The sequence below is a fragment of the Hyaloscypha bicolor genome, assembly GCF_002865645.1.
Source record: "Hyaloscypha bicolor E unplaced genomic scaffold K444scaffold_50, whole genome shotgun sequence".
In the NCBI taxonomy this organism is placed as follows: domain Eukaryota; kingdom Fungi; phylum Ascomycota; class Leotiomycetes; order Helotiales; family Hyaloscyphaceae; genus Hyaloscypha; species Hyaloscypha bicolor.
In genome coordinates this window covers 684,410-709,332 of record NW_020194552.1, presented here as the reverse complement: position 1 = coordinate 709,332, position 24,923 = coordinate 684,410, and the positions used below count along the sequence as shown (strand labels likewise).

The 24,923-nt window shown below is 45.0% G+C and overlaps 6 protein-coding genes across 6 annotated transcripts; 4 read left to right on the top strand and 2 right to left on the bottom strand.

Moving 5' to 3' along the window:
- Positions 1-257: 257 nt before the first annotated feature.
- Positions 258-3,677, top strand: K444DRAFT_661042 (uncharacterized protein; the record flags this gene model as incomplete). Its single annotated transcript, XM_024886533.1, has 3 exons — positions 258-1,339; positions 1,493-2,637; positions 2,743-3,677. 3 exons carry the CDS (start codon positions 258-260, stop codon positions 3,675-3,677), a joined length of 3,162 nt encoding a protein of 1,053 aa, XP_024740502.1.
- A 6,636-nt stretch (positions 3,678-10,313) lies between these two features.
- Positions 10,314-12,403, top strand: K444DRAFT_609794 (uncharacterized protein). Its single transcript, XM_024879640.1, has one exon. The coding sequence runs from the start codon at positions 10,337-10,339 to the stop codon at positions 12,386-12,388; it is 2,052 nt and encodes a 683-aa protein (XP_024740501.1). The 5' UTR covers positions 10,314-10,336; the 3' UTR covers positions 12,389-12,403.
- A 1,985-nt stretch (positions 12,404-14,388) lies between these two features.
- On the bottom strand, positions 14,389-18,693 carry K444DRAFT_522597 (P-loop containing nucleoside triphosphate hydrolase protein; the record flags this gene model as incomplete). Its single annotated transcript, XM_024874220.1, has 4 exons — positions 14,389-16,001; positions 16,048-16,549; positions 16,599-18,113; positions 18,178-18,693. Coding segments are annotated over 4 exons (4,146 nt in total), but the record flags the coding sequence as incomplete, so codon positions are not given.
- A 700-nt stretch (positions 18,694-19,393) lies between these two features.
- K444DRAFT_609792 (uncharacterized protein) lies at positions 19,394-21,443 on the bottom strand. Its single transcript, XM_024879639.1, has one exon. It carries the CDS (start codon positions 21,341-21,343, stop codon positions 19,565-19,567), a length of 1,779 nt encoding a protein of 592 aa, XP_024740499.1. The 5' UTR covers positions 21,344-21,443; the 3' UTR covers positions 19,394-19,564.
- Positions 21,444-21,616: 173 nt separating this feature from the next.
- K444DRAFT_651181 (Phosphoacetylglucosamine mutase) lies at positions 21,617-23,928 on the top strand. The gene is made up of 2 exons (XM_024885691.1): positions 21,617-22,573; positions 22,619-23,928. The coding sequence occupies exons 1-2, from the start codon at positions 21,815-21,817 to the stop codon at positions 23,480-23,482; spliced, it is 1,623 nt and encodes a 540-aa protein (XP_024740498.1). The 5' UTR covers positions 21,617-21,814; the 3' UTR covers positions 23,483-23,928.
- Positions 23,929-23,948: 20 nt separating this feature from the next.
- On the top strand, positions 23,949-24,897 carry K444DRAFT_584442 (uncharacterized protein; the record flags this gene model as incomplete). The annotated part of the gene is made up of 4 exons (XM_024877868.1): positions 23,949-24,119; positions 24,199-24,339; positions 24,391-24,588; positions 24,811-24,897. 4 exons carry the CDS (start codon positions 23,949-23,951, stop codon positions 24,895-24,897), a joined length of 597 nt encoding a protein of 198 aa, XP_024740497.1.
- Positions 24,898-24,923: the final 26 nt, after the last annotated feature.

The window sequence follows — 24,923 nt, the reverse complement described above, 5'->3', positions numbered from 1 at the left end:
TGATACAGGCAAATACCTGGTAAATGCTTATCCATCATCAATGATTCCACTCCCCCTCCACCTCTTCCTGCTGCTATAGCTACTTATTTCCAGACTCACCAGATTAGGAGCCCTTGTTCGATTCCCGAAAACTGCATAGATGCAGCAAATCAATACACTACCTCGAAGAAACATCCGAGCCTGATCCCTTCGAGCAACACTTGTCAGCGGCTCCGCCAGTTTTGTCGTTATTATAGTTAGCCATCACTTCTTCCCTAATGGAGCATCTGCCCTGGTATCCGCTATCCGAGGTAGGGCGAGTCCGAGTGCCATTTATATGCGGCGACGATCATATTTGCAACGGCGACCATTTTCTTGACTTCGCCCAGCAGCTGGGTTGGGAATCGGATCAATTTGAGTCATTTGCCCAGCTCGCCAGGCGAGCACAAGCTTGGCTGTTTTTTGGTCTGCTAGGAATAGTCGGCATTACCCCAGATCAGTGTATCAGCAAAACTTCTCCCAGAGGAGCGAGAGTGTTGGCGGGAACGGGAGAAGTGTCGACAACAACAGTGGCTGGACCGTCAGCGGGGCCAGACGAACAACCATTAGTCGACACCTCCGCTCTTCCGACTCTTCTGAGCAATCTCCGCGACCGAAATCATGACGAACTTCTTGCTCTAAAATTCCGACTGACGGAAGCTACAGCCAAAGCCAATCACATCCTAACCGGAGAATGGATACCTCTTATCCGACACTACGCAAAAACGCAAGATACTCTCACACTGTGGAATTCTAAGCCTTACGCCATTTTGTTTAGCATTGATGTGCTATTGGATACTCTCCAAGACACTGTAGCCGACATCTCTCCCCTAGAGTTGCGACCCGAATTGAGAAAAGTCCGGCGAAAATCTCTTTTGCCTGATCTCACATCAGTTGTTGCGAATAGCCTGCGTTACGTGGGAAAGTGTGGCAGTCTAGCTCATCGGCTTGATCTGAAGTCTTCCGAATTCTACCATCTTCTTTCGTTACCGAATGGTCTGAATGTAAATCATTCGCGGTGTGCGAAGGCCCATTGCAGCTGCTTCGACATAAATGAGCAAACTTACCGCACGAAACATGTGGATGACTGTATCATGTGCGAAAATCATACAGTTCTGGAAGCAGACCTTGTGCGTATCATCCGGCAGGATGAAGTTCCTCTTATTCGCAGCACCACGGACAAATATGGGAATGTTACGATCGCGATCGTAAAGATGACAATCGATACCGACTACATCGCCATCTCACATGTTTGGGCTTGCGGACTCGGCAATTTCCAGAACAACGGTCTTCCGCAATGTCAACTGCAAGTAATCGATTCGTATGTCACTCATATGTACACACATGATAACGAATATCATTACGACCCAGTAAAGCTCACATGGAACCATCTTTACACGAGCATATATGGAACTAAAACGTGTTATTACTGGCTAGATACGCTTTGTATTCCCCTGCACTATCCTGGTGAAAGGATTCGAGCTATCAATTCCATGGGGAGGATCTACGCCGGCGCAGCCAAAGTACTCGTCTTGGATCCTGCTCTGCACAGGATTAGCCTTTCAAGCCTACAGAGAAGGGAGATGGAGATAGATAAGGCCCACCACAAGGAACTAAGCGTCACTAGGGCCAATATGCTCGTTGACGCGTCGCCATGGATGGCGCGTAGCTGGCCGCTCCAAGAAGCCGCACTAGCTCCCAGAATATACGTCCAATTCGCCGACAAAATGTTCAATTACAGTCACAAGCGTCTAGGAATCGCAACCAATTTGTCGAGCATACCTGACCAAGACTTGAACGAGAGTCGCCTTGTCTGGGCAGACCCTTTTGATGATAGTAATGAATTCCTTACCGGAGAGGCTCTACCGTACTCACCGAATACTGAATTTATCAAAGTCTGGAATCAACTCACCAAGAGAACTACTTCGTACTCGGAGGATGTTCCGGCGATTTTTGCAGCGCTCCTATATAAGAGCGCAGGAGAGCTCCTATCGGTTGCGCCCTGTTATCGTACGCAAGCAATTCTGCGCTCTCTCGACTTCTTACCCTTAGACATCCTCACCTCCGAGCGCGAGAGTCTAGGACGAGAGGATAGCGCAAATGGTTCTAACACGGACTGGGTTCCGAGACTACCAGGCTCTCGGATTCCGGTACCTACGCTGGACCCCGCATATGGCATCTTACAACGCGTCGCTAACGGCTTCCTCATTCAACGGCAAGAGATCCAGGAAATTTCCCACTCGACCCGTGCCCTAGTCTGTCCCTCTGGTCTTCCATCATCTGGTCGCTTCGCCCTCGCAGACCCTAATTTCAAAGAGACTTTTCGTGTGCAAATTAATGCCTTTACACCTAACTCGAAAGACAAAAGCAGAGGCTACGAGACTCTAGAGGGGCCTCATCTATTATTGCTTATTTCCAAACCATCAATCGAAGATTGTCTCTGGAATAGCGGGGTCTTGTTTGCAATCTGCGAGCATACTGAGGATGTTCTTCGTGTACAACTTGTCAAGTCTACAGTCACCTGGTGCCTCCAGCATAATAACGAGCATAGCTCGGAACCGTACATAGTGAAGGATAGGATTAAGGCAGCAAACCCGTTCTCAATACTAATCGAAATGAGTAAGTCCCCTCCCCCCCTCCACTTGGGTTTGAGGGGTTCTAAGACTAATGGTTATATTTTAGACACCTATCACTGGCCAATTCTCTCAACCTCTCCATTTGTAGTGTATCCCTTCCAATACTGGCAGGCGCAGGTTGGGGAATTTGGTAGCTTGAGCTTCTTAGAACCGGTAGTCTTGGTAACTCTGTCTCTGGTGCTAGTTTCGATAGGAGCCATCCTCTTAGTTCTGATCACAATTGGTGACCGACCAGTCGCTGCGTACTTTATTGCTCTGGGTGTCGCAATTATCGTATGTATTCATGCTACAATTGCTTGGGCGCGTACAATAAACCTCCGCGCGGCAATCCGTCGACGGTCTCGCTATTTCTGGGCTCTTAGCTTCTGGGACGATGGCCAAGCGCGCAAGATCTTATCTAGTGTACCCAACCCGATTCCGTCAGGCGCCGTGTTTGTTGACCTAGCCCTTATGGCCAGCCTCATTACACCATTGTCTGTGCTGTCTGGGCGAGTAATTGACTTAAGCAACGCCAACGCTAGCCTCTTGATAGTCGGAGTATGTCTTATCATGTTTGCCACAGTATCGCCATACCTCTTCCGTTTCCCACTCCTCATTTATATGCGCCTGCAGTGGTATTTCAGTACTTTCGAGTACCGTACTAATGGCCAAACATCGCCGCGAGTGAACGTAGCACTCAGATTCATATCAACATGGCTGCAGGCTAATTTCCTCACTCAATTGATCTCCTTGATGGCTATCCTAGTCTCCGTTACCATGTGCACCATGTTTTTCTTCTTATTGAAAGCCACCCTTCTCGAGGATGAGAAAGGAGGAGAGTCTTTATGGCGGCTACTACCACCACGGATCATGGTGGCCGTCATACTAGTTGTCATTCTAGGTGTTTCTATAAGACTTCTAGCCTCTGGAACCGGCATGCTTGTTCGGGACACTAGACGGCGTATACAGTGGATGTATGAGCATAATAGCGCGGTTAGTCAAGAGAATCATGAGACCTCTGATCGTAATATTCAGCTAGTGTAATATACAATTCAGTCTGCTCCGCTACATAATCAGATTCTCCAAGACTGCACATTGTGTTCTCAAACCCCCTCTCAAATATGCTTGCCTACCTTATTCTCAGAAACTCCGATTCCCTGTGATATTGAGCCGAATTCATGCAATGATAGCCAGTCAGTGTAGCCTCAAGTCTCCTCGCCAAGCTTGCCTCACATTTCGACAAGATTGTGTCACGAGCACAAGAATCAAGGCCCAATGGACATGAAATATCTGTCGCTATTCGACGATACTAAACTAGGGAGTGAAGGGGTTCTTAGGACAACTCTGATTATATACAAATATTTCTATATCATCACTTGTCTCGCTTCGCTTGTGATAATTTGATAAGATAAGTCTTGCTCAGGATAATCAGGCCTGCTTAGGTTAACCGCTCAGGGTACTTGGATCAGTTGCTCAGGCGAGTCGACTGAGCGGAGGGTGAGCCGAGGGTGATTAGCGCCTGAGAAAGAGCGGCAAGCTTACTAACTGAATGCGATGTGCAAGAAAGGGAAAATTAATCCATAATACCCTTGTATTCGGACCTTGAAGGATCTTATCGTTTTTGGTTCCAGAAGGGCGGCGGATGGACGTTGCGTATGGTTCTATCTGTTCCCTAACCGGAATGTTTGCTCTCTCTAACTCTATGTCTCATGTGAGCAGTGCCTCCTTTGCTCAGGCTCGGCTCAGGCCAGGCTCAGGCCTGCTCACCCTGTTAATACATCTTATCAGAAATCGGCAACTTTTAACGATGGACCTGAAAAGAGCCTCTTCACTTGGCCAGGGGTACAAATTTGGTCACTATTATCATCCCCAGATATATCCCATTTGCCTGCCTTCACCTGTGATGTGTTGGGCTCTATAATATATCTTAAAAATGAGGAGGAGAGTAAGCCGGCTGGCTGAATAGACGAATGAAGCGACCACGTGATAATAAGCCACATGTTGTGTGAGGGACATACGTAACAGGAACGATAAGAAAAATGCAAGGCATTGCATAGAAGGCTGGGCTTTATTTGTATAATAATAAAACAAGGAGAAAGAGGGGTGTTGCCGGGACCGTGGGGGATAAATACAGTGCGGTGCAGCACGTGATTTAATGTCACGTGAATTAACTCTCGTGTAGTACAAAGGCTCGCCAAGTACCTGATTGCGATTTTCTTAAGTTTGCCTTAGGCGGCAGCTACGGGCTCCTTTAAGGACGCTACGGCATCTATTATTTTTTTCGCAAAATCAAAATTGCGATATTTTAAAAATGTGAGATTATTAATAATCTAAGTAATTCCTATAGTAGAATATAATTAAAATAGTCGATCTATATGGTGTTTTATCGCATTCTATAGTGGGAATATAATAGGGTGGGAAAATTAATAAAATATACGTGATATGCCCCCTTGTGATTACTAGGCCACTGGTATACTCCTTTTATATTTCTGTTCCTTTATTATTATCTTTAATTCCTTAATCTTTTATTATTAATCTCTTTATAATGCCTCGTTTAAGGATTAATATCGACTACTATTAAGCCCATATCCTTTGTTTAATTAGGTAATAATTATCACATAACGAGATTATAGAGAGGTTAAAGCACGACTTTAACGTTAATATTTTCCCTAGAACTTTACGTAATAGGCTTTCCGATTAGAAAGCGCCTTCCTAGTATTCAATATTTGAGCCTTCTTCTCAGGTAAAGGCTCTTATTGCCTGGTTCTTTTATAATATCCATATAACTAATACTAATATACTTGCCAACCTCCGGAGCTTAGGATATAATATTCCTAATTTACAACTATTACAATATGCTCGCCGAGCTATGGGCCTTTGACGTCAAATACTTAATTCGCATATTGAGCTAGAAAAGGAGTAATTACGCCATATTCTCAAGCAATATACAATTAATAAAGGCCCACAAGGCAATACTAGAAGTTATGGCTACCGGCTTCTATATACTTATCTTAACTCCCTAGGGAATAGCCAGAAGTTTTCTAGGAATAGAATAGCTTCTATAATACAGGAACTTAATCCAGAAAGCATATAATATTACTAGGAAGAGATAAAGGCAGCTAGGGGGGAATATAATATTTATGGGCCAAACTTTATTTGGTCCATTAATAGCTATTATAAGGTAAATATAGTATATACTTAACTTCAAAAATCATTATTTCAATAACTACTAATCCGTTTGCTTAGCTACGATTTTGTGGGATTAAGATATATGCCAGTATTAATGCCTACTTACGGTTTGTACCTTGGATTTATATTAGAATCTCAAATAGCTATACTATAAGTAGTAGTATTTCCTAATTCAGTACGGATACATTCCCTCAAAAATGCCAATATTCACTTAGTTATAATCCCGGCTATGTAATTCTATAGTATTACAGAGAACTAGTTATTTAAATTACACTTAATTTAGGTAATAAAACCCCTAAATCTCCATACCACATTCTCCTTTGGCCTAATTAATATCATACTAATATATACTTACTTATGCCACCTTCTAGGTTACTATCCTAGTTTAATACCTTGACTTAGTAGACGAAATAGAAGTTATTCTACTCTATATTTAATCGGATAGAGGATATAAAACGCCTATAATTACAGATACCTATTATATCCTCTATAAAGCAACGTGCTAGATAAGGGATATTAATTCATATTAGTTCTCAGATCTCTATTAGTTCGGGACTAGTACGGCTAATTAACGTATTAAGGCATAGTAGGGACAAATTACAAAGGTAATTTATCTATACTAATCCTATATAGACTTATTTAATTAGCTAATATTATATAGGACATACTAAATAAATAGAAGATATTTTTTAAGTAACTATATTCTTAAAGGCTTTACTCTTGCAAGCTTCTCCCTAATTATATAGCTATGCTTTTCGTCTATTTGCCTATTATATAAGAGCAAACTAAAGAGTTTATTCGGATATAGAATATTTATTTAATTAGGAAATAGCCTAATTATCTATATATTATTCCTGGTTAACTTTTCTAGAACTATATATTTTTAGAGTAGATAGGAGTCAGGGACTATGAAATTCCTATTAATATTAATAAATTAAACGAGCTATATAAAGGATATACTAGCTATAATAAAGACATATATTTACCAGAGGTTATACTTAAGTAGTATGAGCAAGAGCTTAAGAATACCGGCTTTATTCTCCCAATTATAGAGTCTATATATAACTCGAATAGAGATCTGAACCACCTAAGTACCTATATATATTTAAGGGAATTAATTACCGAGTACCTGATTAATACGAAGAATACTCGTCCAAAGCTAGGGCTTTTATTAATACCCAAGGGTATATATAATTAGAATCCATTACCAGAGGTAGCTATGAGACTAGAAAAGGCAAGGCTAAAGAATTATAATAATTAAGATAGTATTTAGTTTATTAATAAAGGGAGAGATACTAGCTATAAAGATAAAGATCTCATCTATATTAGCTCTAATAACAAAGCAGAGATTAGAAATAATATAGAGAATACTAGATTTACTATAAATAGTATTACTTTTAATAGGGCAAATAGTAATTAGGTTATAAATAGTCAAGAGTATAGGTAGTTTATGAATAATAGATATATATCTGAGCCTAAAGTAAAGGAGGAGGATAATCTAGAAATTCCTCCTATAAATATTAGACGGTTTACCCGGTAATAGAGAAGCTAAACGGGAATATATTAATATATATCTCAAAGAAAGAACTAGCTAAAAACATTAATATTTACTAAAGTAATTAAATATAGAAGTTAATAGTAATCTGCTTAATAAGTCAAATTTATATAGTTACAAGTAGTTTAATATTAAAAGGTTATATAATTTACCTCCTCAAAAAATTAATCCTTGCTTCTTTATTTTTCATATCCCCTATAATTATATTATTAATTTATTATTTTAGTAGTAAGAACTCTATAGTATGAATCAAATTCTCCGTTAATATTAGCTTTATTGAATTAATAGTTCTTGAGAACTTTTAAAGTAATTACAAGATATATTTAGTGAAAATATCTCTTTATATATAGAATTTAATTTTTCCCCTTTAATTCCTATAATCTCTTACTTAATATTCTATAGCCCCTAGTATAGGAAACCATATTTTAAATAATAATAATACTAGGGATAAATAAAATAAATCCAATTTTAATTTATACTAAGGGATATCTCTTATAGTTCTTGTATTTATTCCTTTTTATATATTAGTAATATGCCACTATTAATAATCTTCGAAATAGGTCCCTAGTATATAAATTATTAAGGGAAAAAGTTATAGGGGTATAGGCTAAAGAATTAAAATAATATTAATATATTATAGTTCTATTCTACTAATTATCTTTATACTACTATTTACTAAACTACTAGATTTATTAGCTATACTCTTCTTCTAATATTCAATTATAAATCAAATCCTTATTCTTTTATTTCCAAACGTTTATAATAGATAATATTAATCTATAGAACTCTTGTTTTATACGGGAAGCACTATATTCCCTCTCTATAGTAAAGTATTTACTATATAGTGTAATTAACCCTGCTACTCCTCCTCTGGCTCCTATTACTCCTATACCAATTATTATATTAGACAATATACTATTTTCTAGTCAAACCTAACTTCAAAATACTATTGCCTAATTATTAAGAGATTAAGGAATTAATATCTTAGCTAATTCCTATCCTTTTTACTACTCTCCGGATATAGATCTCTCAGAGAAGATCCTTAAGGCAGAAGCATATAAGAGAAGGCAGCAGGCTAAGCTCGAACGTTTAGAGCAATTACGTAGTAATTTCTATTAGGAAGCTCAGGGCAAAAGTATATATCCGTCTATTTAACTCCTAATATTAATATATTATTTACTAATTTTATTAGATTCGGCCCAGAAAAGAAGTAAAGCCTTTGGATCTTTTATTCTCGGCTAGGGGGTATATATAAAGGCCTTTAGTAAGGGTAAATCAATAATTCCTCCTACTTCTATTATTAAAAAACGATATAAGGTTCTTATTTCTATTATACTATATATATATAAAATAGAAGAGATCGAGAGTAGCTTTACTAGAAGAAGTATACCTGCTTTAACTATAAAGAAGTTCCTTAGTTTGGAAGAGTACCGGGAGGCTCAAATTATTCAAATTAAGCTATAGAGCATAGAACAATTTAATATATACGTAAAGCTTACTTATAAAAACACCACTTTATTAATATTGTTTTTTATTATAGTCAAAAACTGGCATATAAGGAATTCGCTATATATTTAGCCAAGGCTTTTTTATTATTAATTCCGTTACTTGAAGACTAGGAGCTTAATTAATAAATTATAATCTTAGAATATATAAATAAAGTCTTTTTTATAAGTAAAGTAAGCTAGTATTTATTAGTATCCTAATAAAATTAGTACTAATATAATTAGATTTGGCCAAAGGATAAAAACAAGAGAATTAATTATATAACTAATCTTATATATAAAGCTAAAAAAGATATTAATGGCTTATTATCTCATTTTAGCTAATTAAATAAGAATATACTAAAGCATATTTATCTTATATTTAATTAAGATATTAATAAAATTCAAGAAAGAGATAATGAGATTTAGGATAAGTGTAAAAGGAGAAATAGGGAGATGCCTTTACTAAATTATACTCCTTCTTTAGGGAGATCTCCTAATATTACCCCTAATATAATATCTATATTTACGGCTATATCTATAGTATCTTCTTTACTTGCTTCGACTCCTAATTAACAAATCAAAGCTATATGGGAGAAGGTTTCTCCTGTAGAGAATGGGAATAGGTCAGGTAACGACCTTAATTCGGACGATATGCCTATGCTAGAAGCTAGAATTACGGTTTCTCCTGCTCCTAATCCTACTCCTGATCCTGCTTCTATACCTAGTAAGTTAATAAATTTAAATATACTAGTAGATCTGACGTTTTTACTAGCATTTGCTCCCGCTCCCGCTCTACCCACTCAATATCCTCTGAAGTCTATATTAAAGAGGAAGCGGGAGGTGATTATATTAAGTAATAACGATAATAATTCAGATCTTGATAATAGAGAGAAGGAATTACCAGGGAATAGTGATTATAGGCCGGGGAATAGGCTATTAAAACGTAGGGGAAATCGGGGGTAGTTCAAATTAGCGAGAACAAAGTAATATTATTAGGGCATTTAACTATAATATATGGGATTTATTTATTTGGCCATAATTAGGTATGTTTTCCATATAAATGCGGCCAAAAAAAAAATCGCGATTCATTAATTTTGATTTTCCAAAAAAAATAATAGATGCCGTAGCGTCGCTAAATCAACCCGTAGCAGCGGGAATCCTTCACTTGACTCGTGCCTCGTACAAGACGCATAACCTTGGATCTTACACCCGCGATTGACAGTCACCCTCAAGCTACGGAACTTGTTTTTTTTTTTCGCCAGAAAAAGTAGCACCGAAATTTACACCCATCTCGCCATCTGCGTTCCTAACCACGAAATATTAAGACGATGTCTATTCAAGCCCAGTGGAGTCTTGACCAAACCATGGGTTCAGCCTTGTCCGTTGCACGAGGTATTTTCCAGGCAGCAACGAACGACAATGTCCAACCTCTGGCAATTCTGGCTTGCGAAAATTTTGGAAATACGATTGCAATGTGTGAAGGAACATGCTGGAAGATCGAAAGTCTTGTGACTAAAATCAACGAGCCAGCCGCAATTCATTTCCTTCGGGCGTCTGTTGGATTTACGACACGAGATTGTGCAACACAGCTGAACAAAAGCCAGGCCGGAGTGCGGTTCCTTGGTTTAGCAGCTGCACTTGTGACGTCTCTGGGACCTTTCGAAGGTGGCAATACTCTTGAGCAGCTGTTGAACAGTTCTGCTTCCGACAAAACGCTTCTACCAACAGCAAGGCAGCTTATGCTCCTGTTAGAAACTTTGGAACCACGACTTGAATATTCTGGCTTCGCGGACTCACTCGCTGGATGGGTTATATTCCTGTGTCATTCGTCGCGCATCACCCAAGAATATCGAGATTCCTGGGAAGTCTTCCCATCCTTCCCCAACCCAGAAGGGTTAGACAGCCTGGTAAACGCTTTTCGACAAATTGCCCGCATTGGCGATTCGGACGTAATAAGAGTTAGCATCAAGGCAACTACTTGCGTACCATGGGTGGTAGCATTCACGAAGTGGTGTCTTGGCGCTCCGCCCTCGATATTCTTGGATGATGGTACGGTTATACTCCAGCAGCCGGGTACTAAAGTGGAGGTGCTCGCAAGCCTTGATTCTGAGAACTGCCCTGGAATAAAGGTCTCAATATATCGAGCGTTGGGCGCACCCTCTGATCTTGTGGGAGGCCTGTCCGGTGGTGGATCTTGGACAGGAATGGTCAGCATCGAGACGTACGGTCAATGGATGCTTCATAAGTTCGAATTCACTGAGGGGTCTGCGAATCAGGCTCTCATACAGGCCCTTCCATACGCAATCAAAAAGATTGTCGAATCTTTGAGATTGTCTAAATATCGGGAGTTTGATTTTTCAATTCCCCTCCGTGACTGGCGATATCAGTCACTTCAGGACGGCCCCGTGATTGATGAAGAATCCATGGAATTGAGACTCAGTCCTTTTGGAAACGAGGCCGCAATAGTCAATATAGCACGACGGATTTTGGGTATCTCTGGATCTTTTCAATTGCATTCCCTTGACGATTTCTATATTGAAAATCTCCCAGTCGTGAAACTGCATCTCAAGAAAATCAAAGAGCAATGCTTGTGCTCTGTTTGCAACCCAGGCGCTGGGAAAAACTTCAGAACTTGCGAGAAGGTCAAGTTCTTTCACCATCTGGCATTCGTCTGTGCTGATATCCTGGCCTTCTCGCTATTCCAAGGTCCGGACTCTCCTCTTGTTCAACTGCAGCATTATCGAGATGGAAGTTATCCATTCAAGAAGGCAATATATTCTATTCTGACCAATGAAAATCTCGGGAATGTCAAGGTCTCTGATATACTGCAGTACACTTTAGACTTGGTTGGCCACAAAGTTACTGACGATGTTAAGGGGTCGAAATGGGTTATGTCTTCCTTTAAGGGGCAAGTCATTTACCCACACCTCTACGAGTCTTCACACTATGATAAACAAGGCTACCTTACTCTAGCCTGGTCATCCGGTCTCCTTCGATATCGCGGGGAGGTGTATACCCGCGTTATAGGGGATATAATCAGCTCAGCTTCGGGTCGGGACCCTGTTACAGGTGTCTGTGGTGAAGTCACAGGGCCATGTAACCTCGTTCCAGACATCAAAGTGGTCTGGCATATCCAACAAGCCGACAATCTCTTGAAGGTGTCACTGGGTCTCGAAAGTCCACAGCGAGACTTATCTTCTATCCGATACTCAGTAAACTGGATTTTGGAGAACCTAGCTTCTGCGATTATGCTAGAAGCCTGTTCACATAGCCCAAATGCTGCTTTGGAGGAACCCGATAAATTTTGTGCATATACTGGGCCTATGGCAATCAAGCCCTATTCCGACCAGAAAAATGGAATTCAGGTTGTCGGAATTGTTGCCGTTGAAGGCTCGAACGAACTTCGCTTATTTTCGTTGTCTGGCGCCAGTGTAATAATGCCGATGGTACTTCGCAAGGATGCTTGTTTATCTTGTTGCCTCGATGCTTGTAGAAGAACTAAATACCCTGTAATTATTCTTTAGCTTTACTATTGCTCGAATAAAATTTCATATTATTTATTATTATTTGTAGTGAATCTGTATAGTACAAGCTGAACCTTATCTAGGGACAAATCTAAATCTCGTGGTCGCATTACTAGGCTAATTTAAGCTAGGTAGAAAGTGCGATATAAAGGATAATGATCTAAACTATTATAAACCTCGGAGGTCTCGCATGCTCCCCAATGGCCAAGATGCTATTTTATTTCACGCAAATCCTCACCTGCCTATGAGTGCGTGCCAAGCCACTCCACATATGACCGCTCGCTGCTTTGCTTAATTTCGCTTCACCTTATTAGCACCCGTGGAGGGCCTCAATTGAAGACGAGTTCATAAAAATGCCTTGAGGCTTAAAGGCATTTTTAATTGAGGCCTGCCGGGTTGCTCAGGTACACTGACTGAGCTTCGGAAGAGGCCCTTGTTATTTTATTCTCTTCAAATTTTGGTAAGTAAAGTCGGAGCCGAGGAGCCGAGGAGCCAATAAGCTCGCCTGTCTCTAGACTCACTTGCTCAGCCTAGCTCAAGTTTGCTTACCAATAACTCATGCTACAAGAGTCACTCAGGTCCAAAGGCGGAAATGGAAATTACTCACCTATCCTAGATGAAAGCTTTCCGAAGATAAACCCGAGATTTCTTCGTCCCCAATCAAAGCTCCTAAGCAGCGGGCTCTGCGCCATGAAAATTTCTTGTACAACGTAACTGGATGGAGGCATTGAGTCCATCCGGTGTCCGCGATAGCGCACAAAACTGCACTAGGCCGATCTGATGCAAGGGCAGCGTTACGGTGTGGAAGAAATCACCATCTTTGCGACTGTGCAAAGCAGCTAGTACCACCTCCGGGGCCGCCGTAGGAATTTCTAACCCGCTCTGGGGTGGAATTCAGAGGGAGGGAGATTTGCAGACCAATATTAGTCATGGTATAAGGGGTTTCCTAGTATCGAGTGCCAGACCCGGTGGAGTTAGCTGGGCTCTGTGCGAGTATGCCATCCTCAGAAATCTATCGATTGGACTAATTAGGTAAATAACTGTTTTTCTGTAGGAAAGAACGTACGTAGTCGTGTCCTTCTATTCTCCAGGCGACCAGGGTATGGTCATCCGACTACTTCATAATCTCCTAGAGTTTCCTAAAAGCCTTTTGCTGCCCTTCGTCTTGTAGAAGGGGCATGCGAACGTCGAAAATTCCTAAGAGAGAATATGCAATATCCTCCAGTCTGATGGCTTCCCTTCGCTCTGCCCAGGACATCCTCCTAGCGACACTTTGTCCTTTGCATACTTGGGTGTCGGAGGGTGACGGCAAGGTATTCTTCATCAATGCCAGTTGCATCTGAAATAGCCTTTCCCAGACCAAGACCATCCCTACGTCCGATAAATTTCCAATCACCAGAGTAGAAGCTCGCGACTCTAGGCGCCAAAAGTTCTTGTGAAGTCCAAGTTCGCTTTAACCATCAACAGCTGCCAATCTAGACAAATCCCTCTCGTCACGGCGTACTCTGTATTCTAGGGAGCTATGTTTTACGCTAGTAGCCTGCGCGTGGAGTTTCCAGCATCTAAATGTGCCGGGTCTAAAGAATTGTGCTTGCTCATGCCGTTGTGGAGCGCGCATCTGCTGTGCGGTTATTGGAGTAGTTGCGTGTCGAAATTGGTTGAGGGGGAGAAATCATTGCAGGTGGGCTGAGGTCCATAAAGACAGCATACAAAACACAGACAAAAATGAGTGGAAAGCGCAAAAGCGACGTTCTGAGGACTGAAAGCAATTTCAATATGGAAATAGAATGTCCGGTAGAGTATAGACACTAGTCTTAAAACAATGGATCACAGATGAAAATCAGACAACTAGCCATGATAGGGGAAAGCCGCTCTCACATCAAACATAGCACCCTCCTACTCTGGTACAGTACATTCAGGCTTGACTGCTACTCAACCTCAATCCTGGCTCTCCTCTCCCCTGACTCGTCCCACAATCGCCTCTTCGTTTGCTCCCCCTTTCACACTCCCCCGGCCTCCCACAACTCCCTAAACTTCCCCCTATCCACAACCAGCAACACCCCCGGCTCGCCTACCTCCACAATCCTTCCATTTTCAAAAACCGCAATCCTATCATACCCCCTAATGCTCCCTAACCGATGCGCCACCGCAATAACCGTACACCCCGCAAACTCCCTCTCAATAACCTCCATCACGGTCCCCTCCGTCACCAAATCCACACTCGCACTAACCTCATCCATCACAACCACCTTCGATTTCCTCAGTAAGGCCCTCGCCAAGCAAAACAGCTGTCTCTGCCCATGGCTCAACATCTCCTCTGCATTCATCTGCACATCCAAGCCCCCCGCCAAACTCACAATCCGCCACAGCCCAACCTTCTCAAGTACCGTCTTCGCAGCTTCCGCGTCCGCCCTGTGCAAAGGATCGAGATTCTGCCTAACTGTGCCATTAAGAAAGACTGGATCTTGTGGGATAACAGTCAACCGCTCCCGGAGCATGCTTCGCGGGATGGTAGAGATGTCGATCCCATCAATGATGACTGTGCCTTCCGTGATCTCCAGCAGACGAAACAACGTAGCGACGAAGCTCGATTTACCAGATCCAGACGCGCCACAGATTCCTAGTTTCTGGCCCGCTGGGATGGCGAGATTGACGTGGTGAAGTGCTGGATCTCGATCGCGCGAGTAAGTGGCAGAGAGGTTTGAAACGGTGATGTTGCCTTCTGATGGCCATTTCGACGGTACTGCTTGAGATTCCTGGGGGAGACTCTCGGATGCGGTGCTGGCGACGAAAGATTGGATGCGGGAGATAGCACCTAGTGACGTTTCGACAGCCGTGTAGTGCTGGATGAGGACAGAGAGTGTGATATTGAACGACATAATGTTTATCAACGCCACTCCCACGAATCCCGCGTCAGCGCGGTGGCGGAATGTGACGATCAGAGCGACGAGAATAAATGCAAGAGCAGCCACAAGGAGATCTATGACTAGTGCCAGCCATCTCTGAATACAGTACAAAAGGTAAAACGGTCGTTGAGATGCGTCCAGAAGGTCCATATTTCGTTTCTCCATCTCCCTGGTCCAGCCAAAAGCACGGATTGTGACCAGCCCGTTGAGAGTTTCGAGAAAGTTGCTGTAGAGTGGTGCCTTTGCTTCGAGGTCCGTGAGCCTGATCTGGCGCGAGGTGCGGAGGTAGATCTTTTGCAGTATATAGACTGCAAACAAGACGAAAGGCAAGACGACCGCGAAGTAGGATGTGGAAATACAGATCAAGATTGCTTGGATTATTGCCACGCACACATTGTGTGCTAATATAAGCCCTGCAAGCGGAAGCTCCATGTCAATAACCGACAGGTCCTGGCTGAACCTGTTTAAGATTTGTCCAGCGTCGGTGGATGTGAAGAAAGAGAGTGGTGCGTTTTCGACGGTGTCCAGTAACTTTCCGTGCAGGTAGATTGCGGAACGTGGTATCATCCTGATGAAGAGCATGACGCATAAGGCCATAAGGGTGGCGATAGCTGCGAACTCAACTGCGATAAGTATCCCTAAGTAAAAACCGTTGACCGAGTTGCCATGAACCGCAACGGCACTGGTCCAGAATTTGATCCAGAGATCTTTTTATAATTAGCAAGGGTACAAATGTGATTGGAATAATCTTACCAGGAAATGAGAGTAACATGGAGTAGCAAATCATCACAACTGCCCAAACGGCAACGTTTCGTCGCCCGGCGCTCGTGAAATAATAACCATAAACCGACCAATTCCCGATAGGACGACTGATATCAGCTGCAGCATTTTGTCGGGCCACATCCCCATCTCCCCCTACCTTCGCAGGAGGAACTTTCTCTTTAAGACCACCTTCAGCTTCTGGTATATCGCGTGCAGCTAGCCCAACAACGTAGCCGCTGCTCGCGAGAAGTTGAGCGAGCTTGCCTTGCTCTAAGATTGTACCTTGGGGACTGAGTGCAATGATGTGGTCAGCGTAGGATAGGCGGTGAGCTGCATGCGTGACCAGAATAACAGTTGTACCTAATCGGCGTAGTAACCCATTAGTTCCAAGTAAACGTGAAAATATACGCTCTTCGCTTGTGGCATCCAGACCACTGAAGACATCATCGAGTATAAGGACATGCTGCCGTGAATAAACGGCTCTAGCAAGTGCCTGTCTCACGTTAGCAGCGAACGGTAGGTAGAAAGAGTGCATCGCATACTATCCGCAGCTTTTGACCTCCAGAGAGGGCAGCACCCGCTGAGCCCACCTTGGTACTGTCTCCTTCAGGAAGTGTTTCAATGTCGGTATTCAGCGCACAGGCATAAACAACACTAGCGTACCATTCGGGCTCAAAGTGTGAAATCCCAACAATGTTGTTTCGGATACTGGTATTCTGGATCCAAGAAGATTGATCCACGAATGCAGCATGTGCCTGGCTGATGTACACATGTCCCTTTGACGAAGGAATCTCACCCAGTAGGCCTTTCAGCAGGCTAGATTTGCCACATCCAACTGGGCCGACGATCATCGTTAGTTGCCCGGGTTGGAAATCCAGGGAAACGTCGTCAATCACAGGAGTAGCTTCCTCAGACCAAAGGAGTGTCAAATTTCTAACACGTATGGTTAAGGGTGACAAACTCGCCCCTACTGGTACAGTAATCTCATCCAGCTCGATGTCGGATTCCAGTGTTGTATTCTGAGCGAATGAATCAAGTTCCGTCGTGCGGCTCGAGTCCCCATGTGAAGCGGATACGAGTATTGGATGGTCTCTCTTGGTTGGCGATGAAAGGAATTTCTGGATTCGATCGAAGCAACCAACCGCTGCAATTAGAGGTGGAATGGCGAAAACAATGGCCCGAATAGGTGCAACCAGCAGCGCAATAAGTGAGAGCGCAGTGAATGCCGAAGTGACATTGAGAATCTGTCCATTGACCCTAGCCACAATGACATAGATGGCAAACGCAGTTCCGGGGGCGAAGATATCGGATATGTTGCCAAAGGCTAGCATCGGGATAAATAACTTTCTCATCTTCAGTGATGCGGCGATTTCATCCACTCTCAGCTGATGAACAATGCTGGAAAGCTTTGCGTTGAGACCGAGCATTTTGACTCCCCTCATTGAGTGCAACATCTTTGCAGTTGCATCAATTCGGGTCTGAATCCTTTCAATCCAGCTTTTTTGAGCCTTCCCCATGGGCCCGGAGATCAAAAAGGGGCCAGATACCGCCAGGATCGTGACGATCAAAGGGCCGAAAAGAGCGAAACCAATTTCTCTCTGTAGCAGCCATATTGCAAGACCAATCTCTAGGGGACTTGCCCATACGTTGTGTATAGGAAGGATAGCCTCGCAAATCCGCTCCACATCCGAGCTCATTAATGTAACAGCAGCACTCTCATCCAAGCTCGTAATCGACAACTCCAAAGTCTGCTTATAAACAGCATTGACCAGCGAGCCCCTAACCATCGTCACCATCCTATTAGCTTTATGCTGATACGCACCGCCAGCTACAGCTCTCCCCGCATAAACAAGTCCAAAAGCAGCAGCCAGTCCCCAGCCACGATTACTCGCATCTTCAGAGTCAGGTTTTTGAACTAGTGAAGTGAGGCTGCTGATCAGGAGTGGTTGCATGAATGCGAAGAATGTCAAGGCTAGACGAGGCAATATGGCAGCTGCGAAGGGGCCAAGCATAGCGCGTGAGAGGATCCAGACCAATGTGTGCTTTGCAGGATACTTCTTGCCTTCAGATAACGTCAGTGACTGGAAAGATGGAAGGGAAGGAGGGAGACATACGGTGTACCCAATGTTTGTTAAACCTGATTCCAAGCGCTTTGGATTGCAGATCTCGATCAACAGCAAACAGATCGTCTTCACTCACGACGCTTCTGAATCCGAGTCGGAAGAGCGAGTTCAACCACCAGAAAAGACCCCGAGAGTACAGCCCGCTGGTAGCCTCCGGGGAAGGGTCTGCATAGGGTGTTAACAGTATTTCCCTCTTCTCTGTCGCTTCGGAAATGAGAACAAGAAGTTTGATAGCTAACACGGAGGATGATACCCCGTTTGCAGCTATATCGTCTCCACGTAGCCATCTGGTACGGAGCTGTGCAGCGTCAAAAGGCAGGGAAAGCAGAAGATAAGCGTTGATGATCGAACTTGGTCGAATGTTCCTCGTGTGCTCAATGTACGACAGGAAGCTTAGGCTGAGCGCCGCGGCAAGTGCAAGCACAGCGGCCGGGAGGGATGCACGTGTGCGGAGCGACGATTGAGGCACTTCAACGGTATTGACAACTTGCAAGATGCTGAAAATGGTAAGAAGGGTCTAAGTAATGTTAACACCACACTGCAAGGAGAGTTCTAGAACCCAACAATTTTGATTGTCTGAAGAGAGCTGCTGGTCACCTTCCGAGGTGTCCTCCACAAACGCAGAATTCTGGGGGGGATTAAAATTAAGAGTAAAGCTGACGGCAGGACCGAGAGGATAGTCTCCTCAAAAAGAAGCGTGAAATCGGCTGTCACTCTGCCAGGAAACTCGATAAATGGTCCAAAGCTGTTGTCATCTAGAGAGCCACTCGAATTAATCGCTCGTCTAAGATTCGGAAGGTCAAAATGCGTGTCCATTTTGGGTAAGTTGCGATCTGGTGAGACACCTTTATTAAGCCACTCCTATGCGATAAAATGGGCTTTAATAGTGAAGGTCCATATGGCAGCCTATTTTCCAAGAAGGTCGGAAGATGGATTCGAGTGAGGCAACAATGTTAATGCAAGTGTTCGGGGTTTAACATGCTGATGCCGCGACGCGTTTAGGCCTCAAGATAGGCATCCCGGCCCGTCCCCACAGCTGTAACAGTGGGGCCACATGGCGCTAGTACGTTCGATGAACTAGAACTTGCGGAAAAGGGACAATCAAGCAGAAACTGCCAAAACCAGGAAATCAAGCACAATAAGGGGGATAAAAGGTAGGCAGAGTTTGAAAGCAGGAATAGAATGACATTGACACTTGTCTTGGGAACTTGGATCACGGATGCACCAGCCACAGGAAATTGTCGGAGACGAAAGCAGACCATGTTGTCCCAGACGCCCTCCAATTAATCATACAATTACCAAACACCGACCAAACACCAATCCTTGCGTAAGATGCCTATTTCTATACCAAGGCGCCAAGACCGCAATCAAATTCCCGGCAAAATTCAAATATCCCCCCAAACCTCCGCAACCTTAACACTCAAGGCCTTAGCGATCTTCTTCCTCCCCACCAGATTCCCCATTTCCGCAGAGACCAACTCCGCCTTTCTCTTCCTGCTCTGCTCTCCCCTCCTCTCCTTCTCCTCGATCCTCTTATACGCCTCCACAAACTCGATCGGCGTCTTCCACCTCTTCTGAATCTCCAACGCCTTCTCCCCAGTGATACCTCTCGTGCACATCAGCATTTTCAGATACACATCCCGTAATGTCAAGGTTTCGGATTTCGACGACAGGGAAGCGAATGCTGAGTATGTGATATGGAATTCCGTCGCAGGCTTGGTTTCCCTTAAATGCTCAACAAGTGGCATGTAATTCCCCGTCGTAATAACCTTTGTGGGAATCAAATGCAGTGGTTTCTTCTCATATCTCTGCTTCAACAACTTGGTCATGGAAACAAGGTAACGGATCGTATCATCCATCTTCTGCGTCTTTTTGATGAAATATCCCTCCACAACTTGTGTCCCGGCAATCGCCGATTGTACTGCTTCTTCGTATTTCTGGAAATGGTCGGAGTTCATAGATATTTCTTCAATGATGTAGATCACATTCTTGATTCCGCTTTTGCGGAGGCGGAATTTCTGCTCGTGGAATCGTCCGTCTTTAATGCTGCTTACCAGATCGTCGAGTCGTTTTCGTTCGATGATGTAGTCGAGAAGAACTTCGTCCCCTTCAGCGCCGAGTCGGGAGAGGAGAGCTGGATCTCGGGCTTTGGCTACCCAGAGAATATCGCCGAGCTCGAGGGCTCGCATTATGGGCTTCACGCCGGAAGTGAGAAGATTATTTTGCATGTAGTCTCTATCTGTCTTCGCACGGATTTCTCGGACGTCGAGGACGAGCTCCACTGTGAAAGAGCCGGGTTCTAAAATGATAGGCATAAATGTTGGGAGGGCGGATGGGTTGGAGACCAGCTCTCCTTGAGGAATGATGTCTGCGAAAGAGGAAGTCGGCTTTGTGGGGGATTCTGAAGGTTGTTGGGCTGTTGGGCGAGGAGGACTGAATCCCAGGTCGACAAATTGGTCCTCGTTTGATTGTGCAGCTGGTTTGTCTGCTGCTATAAATGTATCCAATCGTCCTTGATTCGGATCAGAACTCTTCTTAATCCGTTTTGCAACGTCCCATCCCTCATCCGTGAGCGAGTACCTCCTCAATGGCCGTCCCTTCTCACAAACCAAATCCTTCGTGATCAATGTCTTCATCGAACTCCAGGCAGTGTAGAAACTATTCGGGTCGGCAGGTGCTGAGAAAGAGGCATCGCAATGCGGTTGTGCTAACTCAATTGTCTGGGCCTTCGTGAGCCCACTCGGGGCATTTTCGTCGAGTGTCGAAAGTGCCAGGATCAATGCATATGCTCCGGACCTCAGCCCTGGCACATATGGTTTCGGCTTCCTGGCCTTCTTCTTTGGCTGAACACCTTCGTCTCCAGGTTCATCATCTCCGTCATCCTTGTTCTTGCTCTTCTTTCTCTGCTTCTGTGGAATCTCTGGCATAGGCAAGCCGTGCTCCTCGCAATAAGCCTTCAGCTTGTCCGTCAATCGACTGCATAGCTTTGGCCCGAAGCCTGTGAGTTGCTGTGCTTCGGATGGATGGGTGAACGGTAGAGGACACGATTTCAACGAGTCATGGGCTGTCTTGTAGGTCGTTACGCCTTTCGAATTGCGTTCTCTGGCAGTGTCGAGCCATTCTTTGACCCAGGAGAGAAGGAGGGGGTTCGCGCATTCGGCCATTGTGGAAAATGGTGGTGGGAGCTGTTGGAAAGCACAGCGAAAACAGCTAAGCCATGTGCAAGATGCAAGTGAAGGACAGTGCAGGGTGCAATTGGTGAGGAGTGAATGTGAAGCAATTCATTGAAGACCCGGAGATGTTGAAAGTGATCGACGCGACGATAAACACGCTTCCACGTGACTTACAGGGGTGACCCCCGCAAGCCGTATTTTGCTGCATTTTGCCCCTCTTTGGCGGTGAAGCTTGCTTGCAGCGAACATGCAGCACCAAACCAGAAGCGAGCCAGCAGTTTGACAGCATAGAGTTCGATCCGTAAAGAGCTTTAACTGCAGCGCCCCACACTTCTCACTCAGCTTCAGCTTTCTTCCTCGATTCCCTCAACCTGCCCTCCACCTTGCTGAACATCCTCCTCGCCTCCTCTGCGAATCCCCTCGAACCCCCTCGAAACCCCCCGGATCCCCTGTACCGCAACCATGGACGGCAAGATCCTCGCAGCTTCGAGCAAGCACACCAAGCCCGTTGACCGCGTCTTCCAATATGGCACCGCAGGTTTCCGCATGAAGGCCAACCTCCTCGACAGTGTGGTCTTCCGCGTAGGTCTCGTCGCTGCTCTCCGATCCCGCAAACTCGGTGGCCAGACAATTGGTGTGATGATCACAGCCTCGCACAACCCACCTGAAGACAATGGCGTCAAGCTCGTGGACCCAATGGGCGAGATGCTGGAGAACAGCTGGGAGGCATATTCGACCGAGCTTGCGAACGCGAGGGATGAGGACTTGCTGAAGGTCTACAAGAGCTTGGAAGAGAAGCTGAAGATTAATGGCGAGACAACGGCCAGAGTCATTTATGCGAGGGATACGAGAGCTTCGGGGCCTGCGCTGGTGCGGGCTCTGGTGGATGCTTTAGATGCTACGGGAACAGAATACACGGACTACAAGCTGCTGACGACTCCCCAATTGCACTACTTGACGAGATGCACGAATACGGAGGGCACACCGCAGAGTTATGGAGATGTCAGTGAGAAAGGATACTATGAGAAGCTTAGTGAGGCATTTGTGCGGGCCATGAAGGGTAAGAAAACCGTCGGTGCTGTAACAGTGGATTGTGCCAATGGAGTTGGTGGGCCCAAGTTGCATGAGTTGGTGAAGTATCTGAAGAAGGGTTCAGAGGGTGGTGTGGATATCAAAATCATCAATGATGATGTCCTGAAAGCCGAATCCTTGAATCATGAGGCAAGTCTCAACCCATTAGAAACTTGCATTTCTAACTCGTTCTAGTGCGGGGCCGATTTCGTCAAGACGAAGCAACGAGCACCACCAACCTCCAAGGCTGGCAACAACGAGCGTTGCTGCTCCCTCGATGGCGATGCCGACCGAATCATCTACTATTTCAACGACCCTGAGCATGGTTTCCGTCTTCTAGACGGTGACAAGATCGCCACGCTTGCAGCATCCTTCATCGGGGACCTGGCTCGAGAAGCACGCCTCGCAGAAGAGCTGAAAATTGGCGTCGTACAAACCGCCTACGCCAACGGAGCCTCTACAAAATACGTCGAGAAATCCCTCGGCCTACCGGTGGTCTGCACACCGACTGGAGTCAAATGGCTGCACCACGCCGCAACAAAGTTCGACGTTGGAGTTTATTTCGAAGCCAACGGCCACGGAACCGTCGTCTTCTCGCCACAGGCACTAAAGGCGTTCCACACCAAGGAGCCAGAATCGCCAGCCCAAGCAGCTGCCCTCAACACCCTCCGTGCATTAGCAGATCTCATTAATCAAACCGTCGGCGATGCACTCTCTGATATGCTGCTCGTCGAAACTATACTCGCGCACAAGGCTTGGACACCGAGGGAATGGGACCTGACCTACGTCGATCTACCAAACCGTCTCGTCCGCGTGGAGGTCAAAAACAGAAATTTGTTTAAGACTACCGATGCCGAGAGGAAACTCGTCGAGCCGCAAGGACTGCAAGAGCAGATTGATGCCCTGGTTAGCAAAGTTCGAGACGGTAGGAGCTTCGCCAGAGCATCAGGTACGGAAGATGCAGTGAGAGTTTATGCTGAGGCTGTCACGAGAGGGGAGGCTGATGACCTGGCGAGCAAGGTTGCGGGATTGTGTAGGCAGGAAGGGGTTGGTTCTTGAGGATTGGGTGAGGATACGAGAAATGACTTGATGGCGGAGTTTTGATTTGGGAGTAAGAGGGGAAGGCATAGGGTTATATTAGGAAAAGTTCTCTATTTTAGTCTCCTTTTCGCGTTATCAATTCTTTGCTTGTTCTAGGTTCTAGTAAATTTTGAGGAAGTACGAGCGGAGTAAGTCAAGTGACATCCCGCTTCGTGCCCACTCACAGTAGCTGCATATTGTATCCGCACCCAATGATGATGTCAACAGACTACCCAAATTCGTGACGCGCTCATAATCCAAGATGTAAGAAATTAGATTTCTCCTCCCTTATCCCACCTCAAATATTCCTTTTTGAACCTTCTCATTCACTTTCTTCCTCTCATCTCCTGTACGACTAATGCGCACCTCATTCCTTCCAACCCGCAACCGACGAATAATCTTTACTTGTAACGGCGGGCAATCCCCTAGGAGACACACCCCCAGAATGTCAGCGGGAATACCTTCCTCAACAGCACAAGTTCAGAAATCCGCCGAGATGTCTACCAGTGCCAGTTCGAACGGGAGTGATTTGGGGATTGAGAGCACGGATATCAAGACCGCGACTGGCGTGAGCTTGAGTTCGCAGCAAAGGGTGCTAGTTGGCGGTGTCCTTGATGTATTTCTCCCCGTTCGTCTTTCCCCTTCAAAGTAAGGTTGGAGGGAGGAAGAGGAAAGGAGTGCTAACGATTGGACAGTTATTTGCAGGCAAACCAACCCTCAAAAAACTCCAGCTCTGGACCGACGACGCAACGTTTGCCGATCCGTTGACAAAAGCCGAAGGGAGGAGGCAGTATGAGGCGCAGTGGTATGGGTTGAAAGCCGCCTTCTCTGAGATCGTTTGTACCCCTCTCCCTCGTTCTCGCCTCCCTAACTAACAATGAGAGCAGGAACAACTCCACCAATCCGTAACCTCCTCTGGAAACCCAATAACAATGGATCTCAAAACGAGGTATAAAGTCAAAGGAGTAGGCAGCGAGCAAACAATCGAGTCTGTCATCAAGATTCACACCACGCCTTCGGGCGACCGTATCACACAGGTCGAGGATCGGTGGAATGGGAATATACCCGAGGGGGCTTTTGCGAAGGTCGGTCTTTTTCAACTATGGAATCCGTTTTGGTGGGTGAAAAACGCGGGAATTGTGGGGGTTCGGTGCTGGAGGTTGGTTTGGTGGGCGCAGCCGTGGGAGGTGAGTCGAGAGAAGTGTCTTGAAGCTGCCTCCCGAGGTTGGAGTGAGTAGATGTGCGACGAGTGCGGAGAGGAGGCGAGAAAGAAGAAGGGAGTTGAGACAGTGGCTGACTGATAATAGGCTTTTCGGAATCTGAATAGTGTCGTTGTCCCGGCCTTTGTGAGTGTGCCGAAGAGTAGTGAGGAGGAAGAGGGAAAAGGGAAGTAGTTGAATCTGCATTCAAGGGGGTAGGA

Bases quoted from the DNA above. Each gene is read 5' to 3' on its own strand.
- K444DRAFT_609794 (XM_024879640.1), top strand. From the start codon at position 10,337: ATGTGTGAAGGAACATGCTGGAAGATCGAAAGTCTTGTGACTAAAATC.
- K444DRAFT_609792 (XM_024879639.1), bottom strand. From the start codon at position 21,343: ATGGCCGAATGCGCGAACCCCCTCCTTCTCTCCTGGGTCAAAGAATGG.
- K444DRAFT_651181 (XM_024885691.1), top strand. From the start codon at position 21,815: ATGGACGGCAAGATCCTCGCAGCTTCGAGCAAGCACACCAAGCCCGTT. The intron at 22,574-22,618 runs GCAAGTCTCAAC...AACTCGTTCTAG, and splicing joins CCGAATCCTTGAATCATGAG to TGCGGGGCCGATTTCGTCAA.